The 19,057-nt window shown below is 41.4% G+C and overlaps 1 protein-coding gene and 1 long non-coding RNA gene across 2 annotated transcripts in view; one reads left to right on the top strand and one right to left on the bottom strand.

The window, feature by feature from the left end:
* Positions 1-12,180: 12,180 nt before the first annotated feature.
* Positions 12,181-19,057, bottom strand: part of LOC107182530 — a 23,734-nt gene continuing 16,857 nt past the window's right edge. The window contains exons 3-4 of the long non-coding RNA XR_001513247.1: positions 12,370-12,549; positions 12,181-12,191 (exon numbers count right to left, since the gene is read on the bottom strand). This is a non-coding gene — a long non-coding RNA (uncharacterized LOC107182530). The remainder of the gene's footprint in view (positions 12,192-12,369; positions 12,550-19,057) is intronic.
* The window catches only part of MRPS31 (mitochondrial ribosomal protein S31), a 57,562-nt gene continuing 55,498 nt past the window's right edge, over positions 16,994-19,057 (top strand). Inside the window, exon 1 of the mRNA XM_006752625.2 lies at positions 16,994-17,255. Within this exon, the coding sequence (XP_006752688.1) occupies positions 17,131-17,255 (125 nt within the window). The 5' untranslated portion in view covers positions 16,994-17,130. The remainder of the gene's footprint in view (positions 17,256-19,057) is intronic.

Here is a 19,057-nt window from a genome sequence, read left to right as displayed (position 1 = left end):
CTATAATTGAAACATTGTTGCTTCCGGAGCTCAGAGCTCGGCCACAGCAGGTGGGGAACCTTGGCTTCCTCCATCACTGGAGCAAGCAAGCCTCCTACTTGCTTCAGCTGCATGGCTGCTGGCCGCCATCTTTGTTGGCAGTTAATTTGCATATCCTGCTGACTAGCCGATGGGAAGCGTAGCAGAGATATGGTCGATTACCATGTTTGTCTATTATTAGATGGGATAGATTCTTAACAACAACAAGAATATATTCTTCCTGGGCTTTCTGCTAAGAGTAGACTGATGAAAGTTCACTGCTAGGTCCAGTAGTAATTGCTAAAAATTTTGGCTTTGGTGTCCTCCAGAAGTGCTACATTTGAAATCAGAAGACACCTTATAGAAAACAGTGTTTGAGTGATATCAGAATCATAGCAGAGTGAGACAACCTCTTGGTCTTGCCCCTAAAAGTTCCAAGTCAGACAAAGAATTCCCTGCTCAACACAAACATGTCTGAAAGATCTGTGCATTAAGACATCTGAAGAAGGGCATGTGAGAATAAGCAGGGAAGATAGGATGGAGAAAGAACAGAGATGGGAGCGCCAGGCATAATCAAGCTCTTCTGTGAGCACCACCTGAAGCAACAGCAGTGGAAGTGTCAGATTGCAGCCCTCACTGGGCCCTCCAAAGAGAGTCAGAGGGGCAGAAGCAAGCTTGCAGTCTGAGTGGCCTCTACACATTGCTGCTAAACCCAGTGAAAAAAAACACAAAGCCACAGGCCTGGGACCCTGCCTCCCTCTCTCACTGACCCCCCCATCCCTCACAGTGGAACCCAGTAGAGGCAGCTGGGATACTTCAGATAGTACAGTGCAGCTGGCAGCCTCTGGTTATAAGGAGGCAGCCCTAGGAACTCACAGGCCCAGAACCCCATTACCTACCACATCCCACCACACGGGTGGTGCTTTGAGACCAAAGTGACCTGGTCATAGACAGGAAAGCCCACCTCCTCAGAGAATACAGGGCATTTCCTATAGCCCAGGTGACATTGCCCCACTAAGATCCCTGAAGTCCCGTGTAAGAGAAAACAAGAACTTGCACAATAGCACCACCTAATGGGAAAAAAAGAAAGACCTCTACTTAACTTGCTAAATTGTTAAAAGCAATAGTCCTTTAAGATTTCAAGTCCCTGGCAGCGTAGCTTATCTGCTTAGAGCATCATCTGGATATGCCAAGGTTGCGGGCTCCATCACCTGTCAGAACACATAGAAGAATTAACCAATAAATGCATAAATAAGTGGGACAACAAATCTCTCTTTCTTTTCCCCTTCCTCTCATTCTAAAATAAATACATAAACTTTAGGCCCGGCTGTCATGGTTCAATTCCCAGTTGGGACACATGTCTGGGTTGCATGCTGTCCCCAGTTGGGGAAGGTTGTGTGTGCAGGAGGCAGCCAATCAATGATTCTCTCTCATCATTGATGTTTCTATCTCTCTCTCTCCCCCTCTCCCTTCCGCTCTGAAATCAATAAAAATATTTTTTAAATAATAAATAAATAAATAGATTTTGTATATATGTAAAGATTTCAATACATCAAAAGCCCACGCAAAGAAATAGTCCATCAAGTACAATGAGTAGCCAAGATAACAAGGGAGTTCACAAAGAAAATGAAAATTATGATTTAAATGACAAACATTCAAGATTTCAGTTCTGAAAAAAACTCAATGAGATATAAGAAAACTCATAAAAGCAGTTCAGTTACCTTAGAAATAACATCAACAAACGAAAGGACTTTAAGTAATAAGATTTAAATTATAAAAAAGAACCAAACAAAAATTCTGGAGCTGAAGAATTCAATAAATGAGATCAAGGATGAACTAGCAAGCTTAGGAAATATTACAGACCAGAACAGCAAAGAATTGGTGATATTGGAAATAGAAACCCATGAATAATTCAGGTGGAAGAGAGGAGAGAATTGAGAGTAAAAAATAAATAAAAGAACTCCATGAGAGTCATATGGCTCTAATAGAAAGAGCAATGTAAGGATAATGGATATATGAGGAAGAAAAGAGAGGGAGAAAAGAACAGATAGCTTATTTAAACAGGTAATTGGTGAGAACATCTCAACCCTATAGAAAGAACTGGACTGTCTCATCCAAAAAGCTAATAGAACACCTCATTATTCAAATCCAAAAGGCCTTCTCCAAGGCACATTATATAAAAGCTGTCAAAAATTAACAATAAAAAAAGAATTATTAAGGCAGCCAAGGAAAAGAAGATGGTAACCTATTAAAGAAACTCCATTAAATTATCATTGGATTTGTCAGAAGAAACAACTAGAGTAAAGTGTAATTAAAATATGAAAAGAGAAAAATCACCAGGAAAGAATAATATATCCAGCAAAGTTATCCTGAAGAAATAAAGGCTTTTACAGACAAACAAAAGCTGAAAGAATTTACCATCACAAGACTTGCATGACAAGAAATGCTAAAAGGTGCTCTTCTGCCTGAAACAAAAAGACAAAATGACACAAAATTGTGAGTAAGATGAATAACAGACAGAAGCAGGAATTGCAGCTCTTGTTCAGAATAGGACTGAATTCCTAATTAAAAGGCACAGAGTAACAGGATGAACTAAAAAACAAGTTCCTGCACAGCCAGTGTGGCTTAGTGGTTGAATATCTACCTATGAACCAAGAGGTCATTGTTTGATTCCTGGTCAGAGCACATGCCCAAGCTGTGGACTCGATCCCCAGTGTGGAGCATGCAGGAGGCAGCCAATCAATGATTCTCAAACCTCAGAGGGAAGGCAGGGAAGGGTGGATGCGAAGAGATCAATCAATGAACTTGTATGCATATATGTATAACGTGTGGACACGGACAATGGGGTCGTGAGGGCCTGAGGCAGAAAGGGGAGGAGGCTGGGAACAGGCTGGAAGAGGTTAATGGGGGAAAAATAAGGACCTATGTAATGCTTTCAACAATAAAGATTTTTTAAAAAATCATTCTCTCTATTCATTGATATTTCTATCTCTCCCTCTCACTTCCTCTCTGAAATAAATTAAAAAACACACATATATAAAGTTTTAAAAAATAAATAACAAATTTCAACTATAATCTTGTTATATTAGGAGACGCTTCTCAGCTACAAAGACAAACATAGACTCAAAGTAAGGGGGAAAGATAATATTCCAAGCAAATGTTATTCAGAGAAAAGTGGGTATAGCCATACTTCTGTCAGACAAAATAGATTTCAAGATAAATAAGAGACAAAGATGGGCATTTTATGATAAAGGAGACAATTCATCAAGAAGACATAACACTTATCAATACATATATATATACATATATATCTCTCCAACCTGGGAGCACCAAAATATGTAAAACAAATACTAACAGACCTAAAGGGAGAAATTGACAAAAATGCTATTATAGTGGGGTACCTAAATATACCACTGACAGCAATGCATGGATTATCCAAACAGAAAGTCAGTAAGGAAATAACAGCCATAAATGACACATTAGACCAAATGGGCATAATTTATATCCACAGAGCTTTGCATCCCCAAACAATATAATTCTTCTCAAGTGCGCATGGAACATTTTCCAGGATAGACCACATATTAGGGCACAAAACTAGTCTCAATAAATTTACGAACACAAAAATCATACCAAGTATATTTTTCAATCACAACAATATGAAACTGGAAATTAGCTACAAAAAGAAATTTGGAGGCTCTGGTCAGGCAGCTCAGTTGGCTGAAGCATTGTCCTGATATGCCAGGGTTGGGGGTTCCAACCTTATCAGGGCACATACAAGAATCAACCAATGAATGGATAAATAAGAGGAACAACAAATTGATGTCTCTCTCTCTCTCTCTCTCTCTCTCTCTCCCTCTCTCTCTCTCTCTTTCCTCTCTCCTCTCTCCAACTAAATTTTAAAAAACAAGAAGAAAGCTGGGAAAACCACAAATATGTACAACTTAACATCTACTGAACAACTACTAGGTCAAAGAAAAAATAAAAGAAGCTATCAAAAGATGATACATAGAGACACGTGAATATGATAATACAACATATCAAAATTTTGGGAATGCAGCAAAAGTAGTACAAAGAGAAGTTTATACCATTACAGGCCTACCTGAAGAAACAAAAATCTCAAATAAACAATTTAACATTTCATCTTAAAGAACTAGAAAAAGAACAAATGAAACACCAAGGCAATAGAAGAGAGGATATAATAACAATTAGAGCAGAATTAAACAAAACACACAATAAAAAGACAATAGAAAAATATTAATGAGCCGAAACCGGTTTGGCTCAGTGGATAGAGCGTCGGCCTGCGGACTGAAAGGTCACAGGTTCGATTCCGGTCAAGGGCATGTACCTGGGTTGCGGGCACATCCCCAGTAGGAGATGTGCAAGAGGCAGCTGATCGATGTTTCTCTCTCATCCATGTTTCTATCTATCTCTCTCCCTTCCTCTCTGTAAAAAATCAATACAATATATTTTAAAAAAAAGAAAAATATTAATGAAACAAAGAGCTACTCTTTGAAAAGTTAAATAAAATTGGCAGTTCTCTGGCTAGACTCACTAAGAAAAAAAGAGATAAGACTCAAGTAAATAAAATCACAAAAAAGAGAAGTTACAGCAGACACCACAGAAGTATAAGGACTACAATAATATTATGAAAAGCTATAAACCACAAAATTCTATAACCTAGGAAAAAAATGAACAAATTCTTAGAAATATATAACCTTACCAGACTGAACCATGAGGAACTGGAAAACCTAAGTAGATTGATCAACAATAAAGAAATTGAAACAGTAATCAGAAAGCTCTCCCCTCTAAAAAAGTCCAGGACCAAATGGCTTCACTGGTGAATTATACTAAACATTCAAAGAAGACTTACTACCTACCCTTCTCAAGCTCTTCCAAAAAATTAAAGAGGGAGTATTTCCTAACTCATTGTATGAGGCCAACATTACTTTGATACCAAAACCAGGCAAGAACAACACACACACACACACACACACACACGCACGCGCGCACCCACACACACACACGTGCGCGCGTGCGTGCACACACACACCTTACAGGCTGATATTCATTATGAACATAGATTCAAAAATCTTAAACAAAATACTAGCAAATCAAATATAATAATACTTTAAAAGGATAATACATCATTATCTAGTTGGGTTCATTCCAGAGACATAAGGATAGTTCAACATGTGCAAATCTATCAATGTGATATACCACATTGACAGAAAAAAAGATAAAAATCATCTGATCATATCAACAGATGCAAAAAAAGCATTTGACAAGATACAACATCCATTTATGATTAAAACACTCAATAACAGGTATGCAAGGGAAGTATCTGAGCACAATAAAGGAAATATATGAGAAACTAATCATATTCAATAGTGAAAAGCCTAAAGCTTTTCCTCTAAGTTCAGGAACAAGACAAGGATGCCCACTCTCTCCACTGTTATTCAACATAGTATTGAAAGTCCTAGCCAGAACAACCAGGCAAGAGAAAGAAATAAAAAGGCATCCAAATTGCAAATAAAGAAGTAAAACTGTCACTATTTGTAGATTACATGATTTTATATGTGGAAAACTTCAAAGAGTCCACCAAAAGACTATTAGAAACAATAAAAAATTATAGTAAAGTTGCAGGATACAAAATCAGTGTATTAAAAATCCATTGTATTTCTATATACTAATAGTGAAATATCAGAAAAAGAAATGAAGAAAACAATCCCATTTACAGTTGCAACAAAAAAGAAAAAAAATACCTGGAATAAACTTAACAAAATAAGTAAAGAACCTATATACTGAAAACTGTAAGACATTGTTGAAAGAAATTGAAGTACATACAAAGAAATGGAAAGATATTCTATGTTCATGGATAGGAATAATCAGCATAGGTAAGATCACCATACTACCTAAAGCAATATACAGATTCAATGCACTCCTTATCAAAATCCCAAAGACATTTTCCAAAGAGATAAAACAAAAATTTATCAAATTTGTATGGAACTACAGAGAAATCCTGAATAACTAAAGCAATCCTGAGAAGAAAAAACTGCCGGGGTTCTTGTCCCAGCATCAATAAGGGTTCAGGAATCTGGAGAAGGGGCTGTGCTTAGATGACATAGGAATCCAGAGACTATTAATAAAGAGTCCGGAGACAAAATATAATTTTGAAAGGCATTTTGGGGGTCAGAGGAGCTTAGCTAAAGGAGCTAAGTTCTAAGGTCTTAAGTCTAAGGCCTTAGGCCCAGGACCCCATGATTTTTATTAACACAACTTGTCCTGAGGAGAGGTGGAGATAGACATTTCAAAGGGTCAGGGTTTGGCACAGAGTCCATTGTCAGAATGGGGGAATTAGCCTACGGCTGTCCAGGTGTTTGGCCACTAGGAAGCAATGACATGTAGATTAAGATGCCTTTTTGCTGTCTGGCAGCCACAATCAGTTTCCTATTCAGGTTTGGGGAAATGCCTTTACCCATTTCCAAATGCAGGTGACTACATGTGTGACTCAGCCCTGTTGAGGCCCCAAGTCTCATCAACCTTTTGGTGAAACTCTTCAAATTATGACATGCTGGAATTGGTCACTGGCAAAAAACAAAGCTGGAGATAGCACTCTCCCTGACTTAAAATTATCCTACAGAGCTACAATAATCAAAACAGCATGGTATGGGGGATTTCAAGATGGCAGCAGAGTAGATGGAAGTTACAACACTCACTTCTTCACAGGACCAAACTGGAATTGGAACTAAATTAAACAACAATCATATTGAATAATCAACCAAAGACTAGCAAAGAGGAGTCTTTAAACAGGATTTATAGAAAAAGACACATTGCAACTGGTAGGAAAGATGGACATGAAAAGGGCTGGCCCACTCCTATAGGCAGTGGCTGAGGTTCCAGAAGGATAACTCAGCTGTGGAGGAGGGTCCCTCTGAGAAGCATGACGTCTAAACCCAAGCCAGGCTCCACAGCCCAGAGCACCAGAGACAGGAAGAAGCACCCACATAACATCTGGCTGTGAAAATCAGTGGGATTTCTGTAGGCCAGGGGAAGGTAACGGGAGACATTATCTTGAATAACATTCAAGGTAACATTATCTTGCATAACATTCAAGGTAACATTATCTTGAAGGGCCAACACACAAAATCTTGTTCACAGCTACCCTCCCTGGGCTCTAGCAGAGGAAGGGTGGAGTGAACTAGAGTCACATGAGTAGAGTCCAGGGTTTGTGGCTCTGGGGAAAGAGACCTGGGAGGACAGCCACCAGATCCCTATGCTGAGACATTTTCTCATACCACCGTTGACATCTTTCTTGGGTGGAGTACTCCTTCCATGCATCATCAGCCTGGGGTAAAGCAATTGCTCCACCCTCTGGACTCCTTCTTGCCCCACCCTGCTAAACTTAAACTCTGCTGAGGAGGCAGCTGCCTTGGCCAGGGTATAGAGGTCTGGGCAGACTCAGGGGATGACTGAGTTGTTTGGCTTTGGGACAGGGGCCATTCCCTCCACTTTCTAGTAAACTTGACAGGCACTTCCCCCTCATGGGAGATCTGATAGAATCATCCTCCCAGCTTCGGGCAGACCCACCCTCTGGGCTCCAGAGGCCCCACCTGCTTGACTCCTAATGCCTCTGCCCTACTGAGGTCATGGCAAAATCTTGGACAGACTGAGTCATGTAACTCTGTGGCAGAGGCCACACCCATCACCTTCCCTGAAACATGACTGCACCTCCCCCTCAAGGGAGATCTACTAGCCCCATCCTCTTGGCACTGCCAGGGCCTCTGAGCATAACAGGCAGCTGGCAGGCAGAGGCAGCTGGAGGCAGATCTTGGGGTGCTTTTGCTGGCCTGCCCCCACACCAGGTGGTGTTAAAAGCCCGCTTTGTTGTGCAGCTTGGTCCTTCCTACGTACCCAAGCTTAGCAGAACAAACTGTGGATCACTAGTAGCTCCAAGCAGGTTGCCGAGGGTCAGGTACAGAGAGCATCTGACATTGGTCTGCAACAGAGTCCCTCCCAACATTCCCCGGTGACCAGATTCAGACAATATCAGGATCCAATAAACTTCACAAGAAAAATCTTGACAAGCATCAAACCCTGCTGAGGTGAATTCTGCTTCATATCGTAAGCACCTGAACAGCAGCTAACATGCCATGGTTGGGGTTGAGCCTCATAGTCAGCCAGCCTGAAGGTTGATCACACACACAAACAAGTCAATAGCAATCAATACTCAATTACAACAGGAGGGCCCACATAAACCACACAAGGAACATTCCTGGAGCATCTACCTCAGGTGATCAAGGTGACTGTGCCACTGGGTCCCACAGGACACCTACTTCATAAGGCCACCTTGAAGACAGTAGTCATAGCAATCTATCTAATACAAAGAGGCAGGCCCCAAAGGAAAGAACAGGAGAAATCTCCAGAAAAAGAGCTAAATGAAATGGAGACAATGTATCAGATATAGAGTTCAAAACAATGATTATAAGAATGGTCAAGGAACTGAGAGAACTACAACAGCATGAAAATGGACATAGAAACCATAAAAAAAGGACCAGTTAGACATGAAGAATACAAAATCTGACATCAAGAATGCAAGGGAAGGAATAACAGTAGGTTAGATGAAGCAGAGGATTGAATCAGCAATCTGGAAGACAAGGTAGAAAAAAACACCCAGTCAGCAGAAAAAAGAAAAAACAATAAAGACCTGATTGGTGTGGCTCGATTGGTTGAGCATCGTCCCATGCACTAAAAGGTCAGTGGTTTGATTCCTAGTCAGGGCACATGCCCGGATGCAGGCTTGATCCCCAGTAAAGGCCATGCATGAGGCAGCCAGTCAAAGATTCTCTCTCATCATTGATGTTTCTACCTCTCTCTCCTTCTTCCTTCCTCTCTGAAATCAATAAAAATGTATTTTAACAACAACAATAACAACTCGGCCCCCTAACCTGGCTGGCCGCACCCCAATTGGGGGTGGGGCTGGCCAGCCAGCCTCCCATGTCCCCTCCCACCCATCAGCCCCCATCGGGCCAGGCCAGCTGGACCCCACCCATGCACAAATTTGTGCACCAGGCCTCTAGTTTTTACTATAATAGTAAGAAACATATAGTCCTTGCTATGTGCTAGGCTCTATTATAAATTGTAACCCACTTAATCCGCACAACAACCCTTAAGGTAGATACTATCTTTACTTCCTTTTCCACAAATAAGGCCCCTGAGACCCAGAAAGGGTAAGAAAACTTGCCCAAGTCCCACAGAAGGGGGTGGAGCCTGGCCCTTGCCTCTGCCTGCCACAGAAGAGCCAAGTTCTGCTATGTCTACTGTAACACTGTGCCGGGAGCCGGTCCATCCTTGCTGTTTCAAGGCACCTGGCATCTACAGCATGCTGTTCTTGATGTGTTTGCTCACCTTCTTGGCACTATGTGTTTTAACCAAGGTCACCTCTCTGAGAAAGGTTGTTTCCCAGGTAGGGATTTCCCCCTGAAGTTAGGGAGGGAATAAAACCCCTTAACTAAGTGCCAGGCGGGTAATTAATCACTTTAACTATGAACAATCATGCTTAAGTTACATAATCTTTACTCCCTGGAATGGAGATAAGAAATGCCCTAACCTTTGGAATAGAGATTGATAGGGTTAAAATCAACTGGTATAAACACAACGTGGCTGGAGAACCTAGCAAGAGAACATGGACACAGAACTTGGCTGGAGATTGTGGCTAGAGATCCTGGCAAGGCTGCTGATCAACTGAAAGCTGTCTCCGTGTCATTTCTTCTTCGCCGACTCCGTCCACACCTTTGGGGACCCCTGGACCTGCTGGGGTTGGACCCCAGCAACACTGGAGCTGAGGAGTTTTAATGTGATTGCTTTATTCTCCTTTTGCTTCTATTTTCTTGGGGAAATTTTTAAATAGTTTAAAAAACATATTAGAATTTATTTTTCTCTAATTATGGGAATTTTGTGAGTGGTCTATGCTACATGGCAGGCTTCCAATAGCTTTAATATCTGCTAATGGTATGAGGCCCTGTCTCCGGTCTCCATATAGTAGAATATGCTTTTGTTGTTGAATTCTGTTGTTGACTGACATTTGCTTGGCATTGTATATCACCAACTCTAAACAATGTCAGCAATAAATATTTGTGACCTGAAAAGGCACAATCTCTTGTTCATAGTCCTTTGAGCATTCATGACTTGTCTATGTACTGTTTTAGATTACCTTGTGATCAGCTCTGGCATTAGTGCATGATGATAAGTGTATTGCTGCACTTTCTAAAAAGGATTATCGCCTATTTCACAAAGTTAAAATCAAGCTTGAAAGTTAGAGGGCTTAAGTGATCTTTGAATCACTTTTTAAAAATAGCAGAGTTTGTCCAGCCAGTGTGGCTCAGTGGTTGAGCATTGACCTATGAACCAGGAGGTCAGGGTTCGATTCCCCTTCGGATCACATGCCTGAGTTTCCAATTGATTCAGCCCATCTCTCTCATCAATGTTTCTATCTCTCCCTCTTTCTCCTTTCCTCTCTATCTAAAAATCAATAAAAACATTTAAAAAATAAAATAGAGTTGTTTAAAAGTTATTATTAGAAATACTTGACCCATGCCACCTAAAGCTGGTGGGACCCTCTGCCTTGCCGCCTGCTCACAGCCTCGCTTGCCATGCCATTGGAGAAGGCCTTCAGCCCCACACCTTCCAACAAAGAGTAAAAGATCTCTGACTTATCTGAGAGCAGCATCCGACCAAACTCCCAGTGATAATAGAATGATACAAGAGTGGGAAGCAGCCCTAGCTGGTTTGGTTCAGTGGATAGAGCATCGGCCTGCAGACTCAAGGGTCCCGGGTTCAATTCCAGTCAAGGGCATATGCCTGGGTTGCGGGCTCGGTCCCCAGTCGGGGGTGTGAAGGAGGCAGCCAATCAATGATTCCCTCTCATCATTGATGTTTCTGTCTCTCTCTTCCTTTCCCTTCCTCTCTGAAATCAATAAAAATATATTTAAAACAAGAAAAAAGAGTGGGAAGCAGCTTCCTGTCCTGGATAAAACCAAGTATCTTGTGCCTGATCATGTCAACATGAGTGACCTCATCAAGATAATTAGAAGTAGATCACAGCTCAATGCTAATCAAGCCTTCTTCCTGTTAGTGAATGGGCACAGCATGGTGAGTGTGTCCACACCGATATCGGAAGTGTATGAAAGTAAGAAGGATGAAGATGGATTCCTGTATATGGTATACACCTCTCAGGAGACATTTGGAATGAAATTATCAGTTTAAGGCCGAAACCGGTTTGGCTCAGTGGATAGAGCGTCGGCCTGCGGACTGAAACGTCCCAGGTTCGATTCCGGTCAAGGGCATGTACCTTGGTTGCAGGCACATCCCCAGTGGGGAGTGTGCAGGAGGCAGCTGGTCGATGTTTCTCTCTCATCGATGTTTCTGACTCTCTATCTCTCTCCTTTCCTCTCTGTAAAAACTCAATAAAATATATTTTTTAAAAAAAGAAATTATCAGTTTAAGACTAGAAAAATGAATCTGTTCTAGAATTTTTTAGACCCTTACCAACGGGAAAAAAAGGGATGTTACCAACAGATTGATCAGTTCATCTAAATCACAGATCACCAAAACAGAAGTGTCCTGCCTAGGAGTTTTAGAAAGTTGTTTTTTGCTTTAAGCAGAAAAACTGAGTTCCAAGTGAGCACATTCAGCTTGGGAAAACTGTATTATTTAACCTAGGCTGTCTTGTTTTAAAGTTTAGAAGTTTACAAACAAAATACTTTGCATTCTAAGTTACCAATAAAATAGATCTTCAAGTCTTTTAATGTTCTTTCCCCAATAGGAACTTGCATTTTGAACATTCAGAGAGAGTAAGTCAGAACCTGCCAACTTTTTATTGAAGAGTTTCTATCCAACTAGAGAAATCTCAAGCATGGCCCCCAAAACACATTTGCCATTGTAGTTTGCAAAAAACAGGCTAAATGGAGGTGTATAAGAAAACGGTGAATTGCTGTTAAAGGGTCCTGATTCCTAGCAAGTATACCCAAGGCAATGCTCCTGCAGTGTTAGGAAGTTCTTATTTGGTTTGTTCTCCAGACAGTAGCATACATAGTATCACTGCTCAGTAGGAACCTTGAATAATTTATTTTGGTCAAGTTTCTCAGAAGACCCAGAGGGGAAAAAAAGTGACATTTCTTCTGTTTTGAATATTCTCTGATCAAGAGCTCAAACTAGTAGTGCTGCATTGGTAAATAAATAAGCACTTGTATCCATTTTATTCTTTAGGACAGTGGTAGAAAGTACAGAATCCTGCAGATGACCCATGTTTTATGTTAAGTGCGTGACTACAATAGGTTGTTTAAAAGTTTCCACGATTTTAAGGAGTATTTCAGTTATCACTGTTAGGTCAAACAACCATCGGAATTCCCCCACTCTAAGCGCATGTCAGTTGTGAAGAAAACAGTAAAAGGAGATGTATTCTCTTCACATATATTAATGTCAGAAGTTAAACATTTTCCAAGTCTAACCAGAATAATCAATACTTCCTACTACCTGCATGGTTCATTATTTACTGTTTTCATGGGAATATCACAAAAAGATCACACGCCACTTTATATGTAGAAGGTAATAATTTGCCCTTGTATATTTAGAAGTGTATAGAATACCTGAAAAACATCCACTCTTTTTCTTGCCACAGCATAATTTGATTAAAGAATCTGATTAATTATCACTGTGCTACTGGATGCTACAATGCAGTGTCTTGTAAATTTATTTTACCAGTACAAGATTTTCTTGTTGTGGACAATACCATTGTCAATGCATCAATCACCCCCCTTAAACAGTCTCCTTGACACCTTTTTCTCTGCCACCTCTGACTTTAGGCTATTTCAGCAACTATTCAGACTTAATTTTAACCAAGGAAAAGGAAGCCAAGGACAAGAAGAGGAAGTAAAATTCAAACAAATTCATTTGTTACTTATTCATTATCCTAATAAGGAATAGATGGAAGGGGAGATGAGACAAGTAATAGGCTTAAAAAGTTACTTAGTGGTGTAAACTAATTTATGACAAATTTAAATTCTACCACTACTGATGATCTATCTTGCTGGGGGCAGAAGAGTCTTCAATAGTATAATAGTAGGATCTCTTTCTTTTAAATAATGCAATCAACACCCACAACCTCAGTTTAAAATACATTCTAATTAAAATCTCTCTAGTAGGTAGGTCCCTAAAGTGTCCTTTGCTCTTTCTTTTTTGGTCCCCCTCCCCCTTTGCTCTTTCTTAATTTGACTTACCACACTAATGTCAGAAGCATGATTTTGGTGACACCAGCACCTGCATGTTATCAGGGGAACTTCAACATTCAGACTGGAATAATGCCAATGAAACACAAACATGCCATTTAGCAGACATGAGAAATAGGAAAACAACCTTGGTTAGCAGTTGGGAGACTTGTGGGCTGACACTTACTGGTCATGTGAATTGATTTACTCACCTAACTTATCTGAGGCTCATTTTTCTCATTAGTAAATTGAAGCTAAAAATCCTTGCCCTGCTTATGTCAATGGTTATCATGATGATTAAATTAAGTAATGTATGTGACAGTTTTTTGCAAAATTTTATGCAAATTGAAACATGAACATTTTTAAAAGTCATTAAAATGGTTTTCTTAGAAAGCCCAAGCTAGCCAGGAAGAAAAGTGTAAGAGAGAAAGAAAATCTCTTCTCCCTCTACCCATCCAAAGTTCATTGACTGGGACTCTGTCAATTTGCCTGCCAAAACACAGATTAACAAGAGAATGATAAATAAAAGTGTATTAACACAAGTATTATACACTCCTACCTGGATGTTGTCGGGTGCTCAGAGATGAGTAACTCAAAGAGCTAGTTAAAACTCGGGCTTATATAGCATCTTAAGAGAACCATAAAATTTTAGAGAAGTGACAAGACAAAGGTAAAGGATTTTAAATTGCTATGGTAGCAAATTGTAGGAAGGAAAATATATGGAGGAACTAAGATAAGGGCTACTTAGTATAGTTGGTTATGTATATGAGAGTTTGGTTATGGTTATGAGAGTTTTTATAATCATGAAAGATCATACCTCCTCCAAGATATTTAGTTCTATCTTTAGAATGATAAGGCTCTCAAGTTGTCTCCAGTGATTTACTTTTGCTTTCTTGGTAGAGAAGGAAGGGGGAACCACTTTACAAATTGAGGTCCCACTTTTAGACATATAGTGGGAGTCCAGAAAGAGCTTTTCTTGTCTACACAGGGTGGGGCAAAAGTAGGTTTACAGTTGTGAGTACACAAAACAGTTTATTTTTGTATTATTATTTATTAATTATTGTATTATTTTCCATACAAACTATTGTAAACCTGCTTTTGCCCCACCCTATATTTGCTTCATTTCAAATGCCTGCAGCTGAAAATTATCCTTATATCAAAGTGGCACATTTTGGTGTAGTGTATTATGCTACCCTTCAGAGGCCACTTGGAGGGAGGGAGGTTGGGAGGGAGAGAAAAAGAGTGAGAGAGAGAGAGAGAGAGAGAGAGAGAGAGAGAGAGACCTATTTCTTGCAGGCATTCCAGATGAGCCATCAACTATGTGAGTGAAAAAACCATCTTGGGCATCCAGTTCAGATTAGTTGCTGTCTGGCTGCAACCTCATGAGAAACCCCAAGCGGGAACCACTCAGCTGAGCCCATTCAACCACAGAACCAGACAAATATATGTTGTTTTAAACCAGTAAGAGTGGTCTGTTATGCAGCAATCGGTAAGTAAAATATATAGTATTTTGTTTGTTTTTTTCATTTTCATGGAAGGCTTATTGAATTAGTTAGTGTAGGATTTTATAAGACATTTAGGACAAAGTCACTGATATATATCAGGACCTACTTTATTTGATTTGCTGCTTCTTGACAAAGACACATTGTCCTAAAAAGTACATTTCAAGGGGCACTGAGAAGAAAATATCTAGTGAATTAATGCTAGGAAAAAGGAGGGGGAAAAATCTACTTTCAAGCTACATTTTTGTTGCAAATGCTTTGGACAATTACATAAGTTACGGTTTTCCTAAGAACATACTTATTATTTCTATTTATTTATTTTTAAATATTTTTATTGATTTCAGAGAGGAAGGGAGAGGGAGAGAGAGAGAGAGAGTAACATCAAAGATGAGAGAGAATCATTGATCAGCTGCCTCCTGCATGCCCCCTACTGGGGATCATGCCCACAACCAGGGATGTGCCCTGAAATCAAACTGTGACCTCCTGGTTCATAGGTTGATGCTCAATCACTGAGCCACATCAGGGCCAGATTTATTTTTTTAAATGTATTGTTCTCTTATGGTTTGATTTATGGCTGATCAAGATTGCTCTAATGATTATATTTTTAGTTAAAGTCAGGTTTGTTGAGATATCATTTATATACAGTAAAATTTACACTTTTCACATGTACAGGTCTGAGAGTTTTGATAATCACGAAAGATCATACCCTTTCCAAGATATAGAGTATTTCAATAACCCCCAAAAGTTTCCTTGTACTCCTCCTTTCATCCCCAGCCCCTGGTAACCACTGATCTGATTTCTGTTCCTATAGCTTTGTCTTCTTTCCATTGTCATATAAGTGGAATCACATAGTCTCTTGTGTCTGGCTCCTTTCACTTAACATAATGCCTTTGAGATTCATCCAAAGTAATATTCTGTTCCTGCACCAATTATTTCCCTTTCCCTTTATGTTATTCTAAGAATATGCAAAGCTATGAATAGCTAAATAAGTCATAGGGTCATTGCAGTGTTTCAGGAAGTTTTGTCTGAGGATCATCTACATTGGAATCACCTTGGGTGCTTGTTGGACTCTCAGACTCAGACCTATGGAGTCAGTGTCTGAGTAATGTGTGAGCAACCATACCCATATGACTTTTGTGCACCACCAAAGGCAGGTATTCCAGTGGACAAGAATATCAGAGTTAGATGGTTCTGAGTTTGAATCTAGTACTGCCATTTACTAGTTGTATGAACTTGGGCAAATTACTTAAACTGTCTGCACCTATTTTTTCTTTTGTACTTGTAAATAATTTATTTACCAAATATTTTTGAGCAGCTATTATATGACAGGCACAGTTCTAGGAACCAGGGTCGCAGCAGTGAATAAGATAAAGTCCAATCTTTCATGGAACATAGCACAGGATAAGTGTTTAAGCACATAAATATATGAGAAAATTTCAGATAGTGATACTCTAGAAAATGAAACAGTTTTGACATAGAGGGCACCTTAGTTAAGATACAATGTAGGCTGTAAGTTAGTGTACTGTGCTTAGCATTGTCACAAAGGTTCTGTCTGGACTACTGGATCTTAGCAAGATCTTCTCAATGTAAGCTGAGTTTTCAGCATCACAAAAAATGTAGTACCAATCTTGATTCTTATTTGAAACTGCAGAGAAATTATGTCAACATTCAACCGCTAGTATGGCATTCTAACCATGAGCAGCATTTCTGGCAGAGTTTATGCTCATGCATTCCAGATTTGAGAACCCTTCATCACTTCTAGGCCACTGTTCACGGCCTTCCTGAGGGACGGAATAAAACCAAGTCTTTCTCTTGCATCGTTTTATCTCTAAAGTCAGTTCTGGAACATAAAAATGTATCTCATCCTTTCACTCTTCTCAAGAATAGAGACTGAAAAGAAATACTAATTTATGGGCAGCATGCCCTATTGTTAATTTTTTTTTTTTTAACCTCCTTGGTGGCCATGGATCATTTTGAGGCTTTTAAAGAACACTGCGGATCTTCTCCCCTACACACTGCACAGTAGGGTCAGTTCTCCGCCTCATCTTAGTGGCCCCATCTGTAGTGTTTGCACAGTAGATCGCTCCCTCCACTCTCGGCTCTCCTGTCCGGTCCCGCCTCAGTCCTAGGAACCTCCGTCAACTCCAACGTCGACTCCGCCTCTGCGACTAGCATCGTCGGGAGGGAGGAGCCAAGGGCGAGCCCGGAACGCAGTTACCCGACCCTGTGGCCCGCCGGAGCGCTGAGGGAGGGGAACGCGTCAGGCTGAAGAACGGAAGCGAGAGGCGGGGGACGTGTTTGGCCGTGGACACGCTGTTCGCGCTCGCGGTTCAGTTTGTTTCTGGGCGATGTTTCCAAGAGTCACAGCGATCCTCCCTCTTCGCCCCCTTTCCCGCTTCCCGTTGTGTCCTGGAGGCCCAGAGGCGGCGGCAGCTGCGACTGTGCTCCTCGGCGCTCCGCACGGACCCGTCAGGTACCTCATCTCCGCGCTGTTGGCTCCGCACGTCTTCCGGCAAAACCCCTGCCCGCTCCAGCACATTCAGTTATCCTTCTCCCGCTTCCTGCGCTCTGTAACCCGTGGGATCTTAGAAGCCTTTGCTTGAAATTTGAGGAAAGGGAAATCCCGGGAAGATAAAACGACTTGCCCAAGGTCATAGTGCCCGTGGGAAACAGCTGCAGGTGCGTCCCGGGTCTGCTGTCCTGTGCTCTTCTGTGACACACCGCGCCTCTAACTTCTCGCCACCTTCCCCCTCATTTTATCCAGGCTCCGGAAGCAAACTTTCATTTTTGCCTCCCAAGACTGTGATGGTCTTTTTCCTGGCCCTGTTGATTCTTCACTGTGTTATAGAACGTGCTTACAGTGCGCCAGCACTAATGTTAAGCCCGAATAGGCCGTCCTGCCATCACGGAGCTTCCAGCTACACCAAGGAGGACATTCAAGTGCAGTAACAGCTGAGCTAGCACAGGCAGTACAGGATGCTCTGTTAATGTAGGCAGTTGCTGAGTGGGCGAATAGGGACACCTAACCATTGCAGGAGAAGTTCAAAGTACCCTTTCTGGGAAAGAAACCTGAAATAATCTGAAGGCGGACTCAGGTGGGAATTAGCCGGACTAGAAGAGGAGTTGTGGCATACTTGGTATTTATTCTCTGGGGACGCTCATGCTATGGAAACTTAATTATACTGCACATATTCCGTGCAGTACGATTTTGGGCCACCTTGTAAGCACAGCGCTAAAGCGTGCTGGTAGCAGTGGGACGGGGAGACGTAGCGGGTGGAGGAGGAAGATTGCATAGGTCGGACTGATAGGCTGTGACAGGGCAAGGGTGGGATAGTCAGAGCAAAGAGTTCAGCTGGTTGCCTTGAAGGATTAGGGTCCCCAACGTTAACAGAAGAATGAGGAGCAGCTCTGGGAAAGCTTTTAAAATATGTCATGATTTTTGGAATACAGAAATATCCATTTGTGGCAAGAGGCCCATTCAGTACAGAAATGTGAGAAATGGAAGGCAGTCCGAGGGGAGTTCTTGAGTGTGGTTCTGGATGTGTTGCATTTGAAGTGCTGAGGAGATGCGCTCTGTGGAAACATACTCAGGTGGGAGGTTCGAGCTGGAGGTTTATTGTTTTCGTGTTAAGGAGTCGCTTCCTAGACATGATTTTCCTGCTATAAATATACTTTCCATGGCACTATAGCATGGAAACATTGTAGGGAACCATTGAAATACGGGTTATATGTGAGATTCATTCGCCTGATTGCCACTTTTCTGTGACACCTTTAATTTAATTTAACTTTCATGTGAGAAATAGTAGAGCATTTTCCTAAGTTGAGTAATATGAGGATGTCGGTAATGCAGTAGGTTTTTCATTCTAACTAAGTACCTGATGTATTAACCTCTGACATTTATTTTTATAAATAAAACTAGGGGCCCGGTGCACGAAATTCGTGCACTGGGTGTGTGTGGGGGGGGAGTGTCCCTCAGCCCAGCCTGCCCCCTCTCACATACTGGGAGCCCTCAGGCGTTGACCCCCATCACCCTCCAATCGCAGGATCGGCCCCTTGCCCAGGCCTGACGCGCCTCTGACAGAGGCATCAGGACTGGGCAGGGGACCCTCATTTCCCCCCATCACTGGTTCTGCCCCCAGCCCAGGCCTGATGCCTCTGGCCCAGGCGTCAGACCTGGGCAGGGGACCCCCAGACCCCTCTGATTGCTGGCTCTGCCCCTGGCCCAGGCCTAATGCCTCTGGCCCAGGAACCATGCCTGGGCAGGAGACCCCCACC

Source organism: Myotis davidii, unplaced genomic scaffold, assembly GCF_000327345.1.
Source record: "Myotis davidii unplaced genomic scaffold, ASM32734v1 scaffold310, whole genome shotgun sequence".
In the NCBI taxonomy this organism is placed as follows: domain Eukaryota; kingdom Metazoa; phylum Chordata; class Mammalia; order Chiroptera; family Vespertilionidae; genus Myotis; species Myotis davidii.
This window is presented reverse-complemented; position numbering and strand designations above follow the sequence as displayed.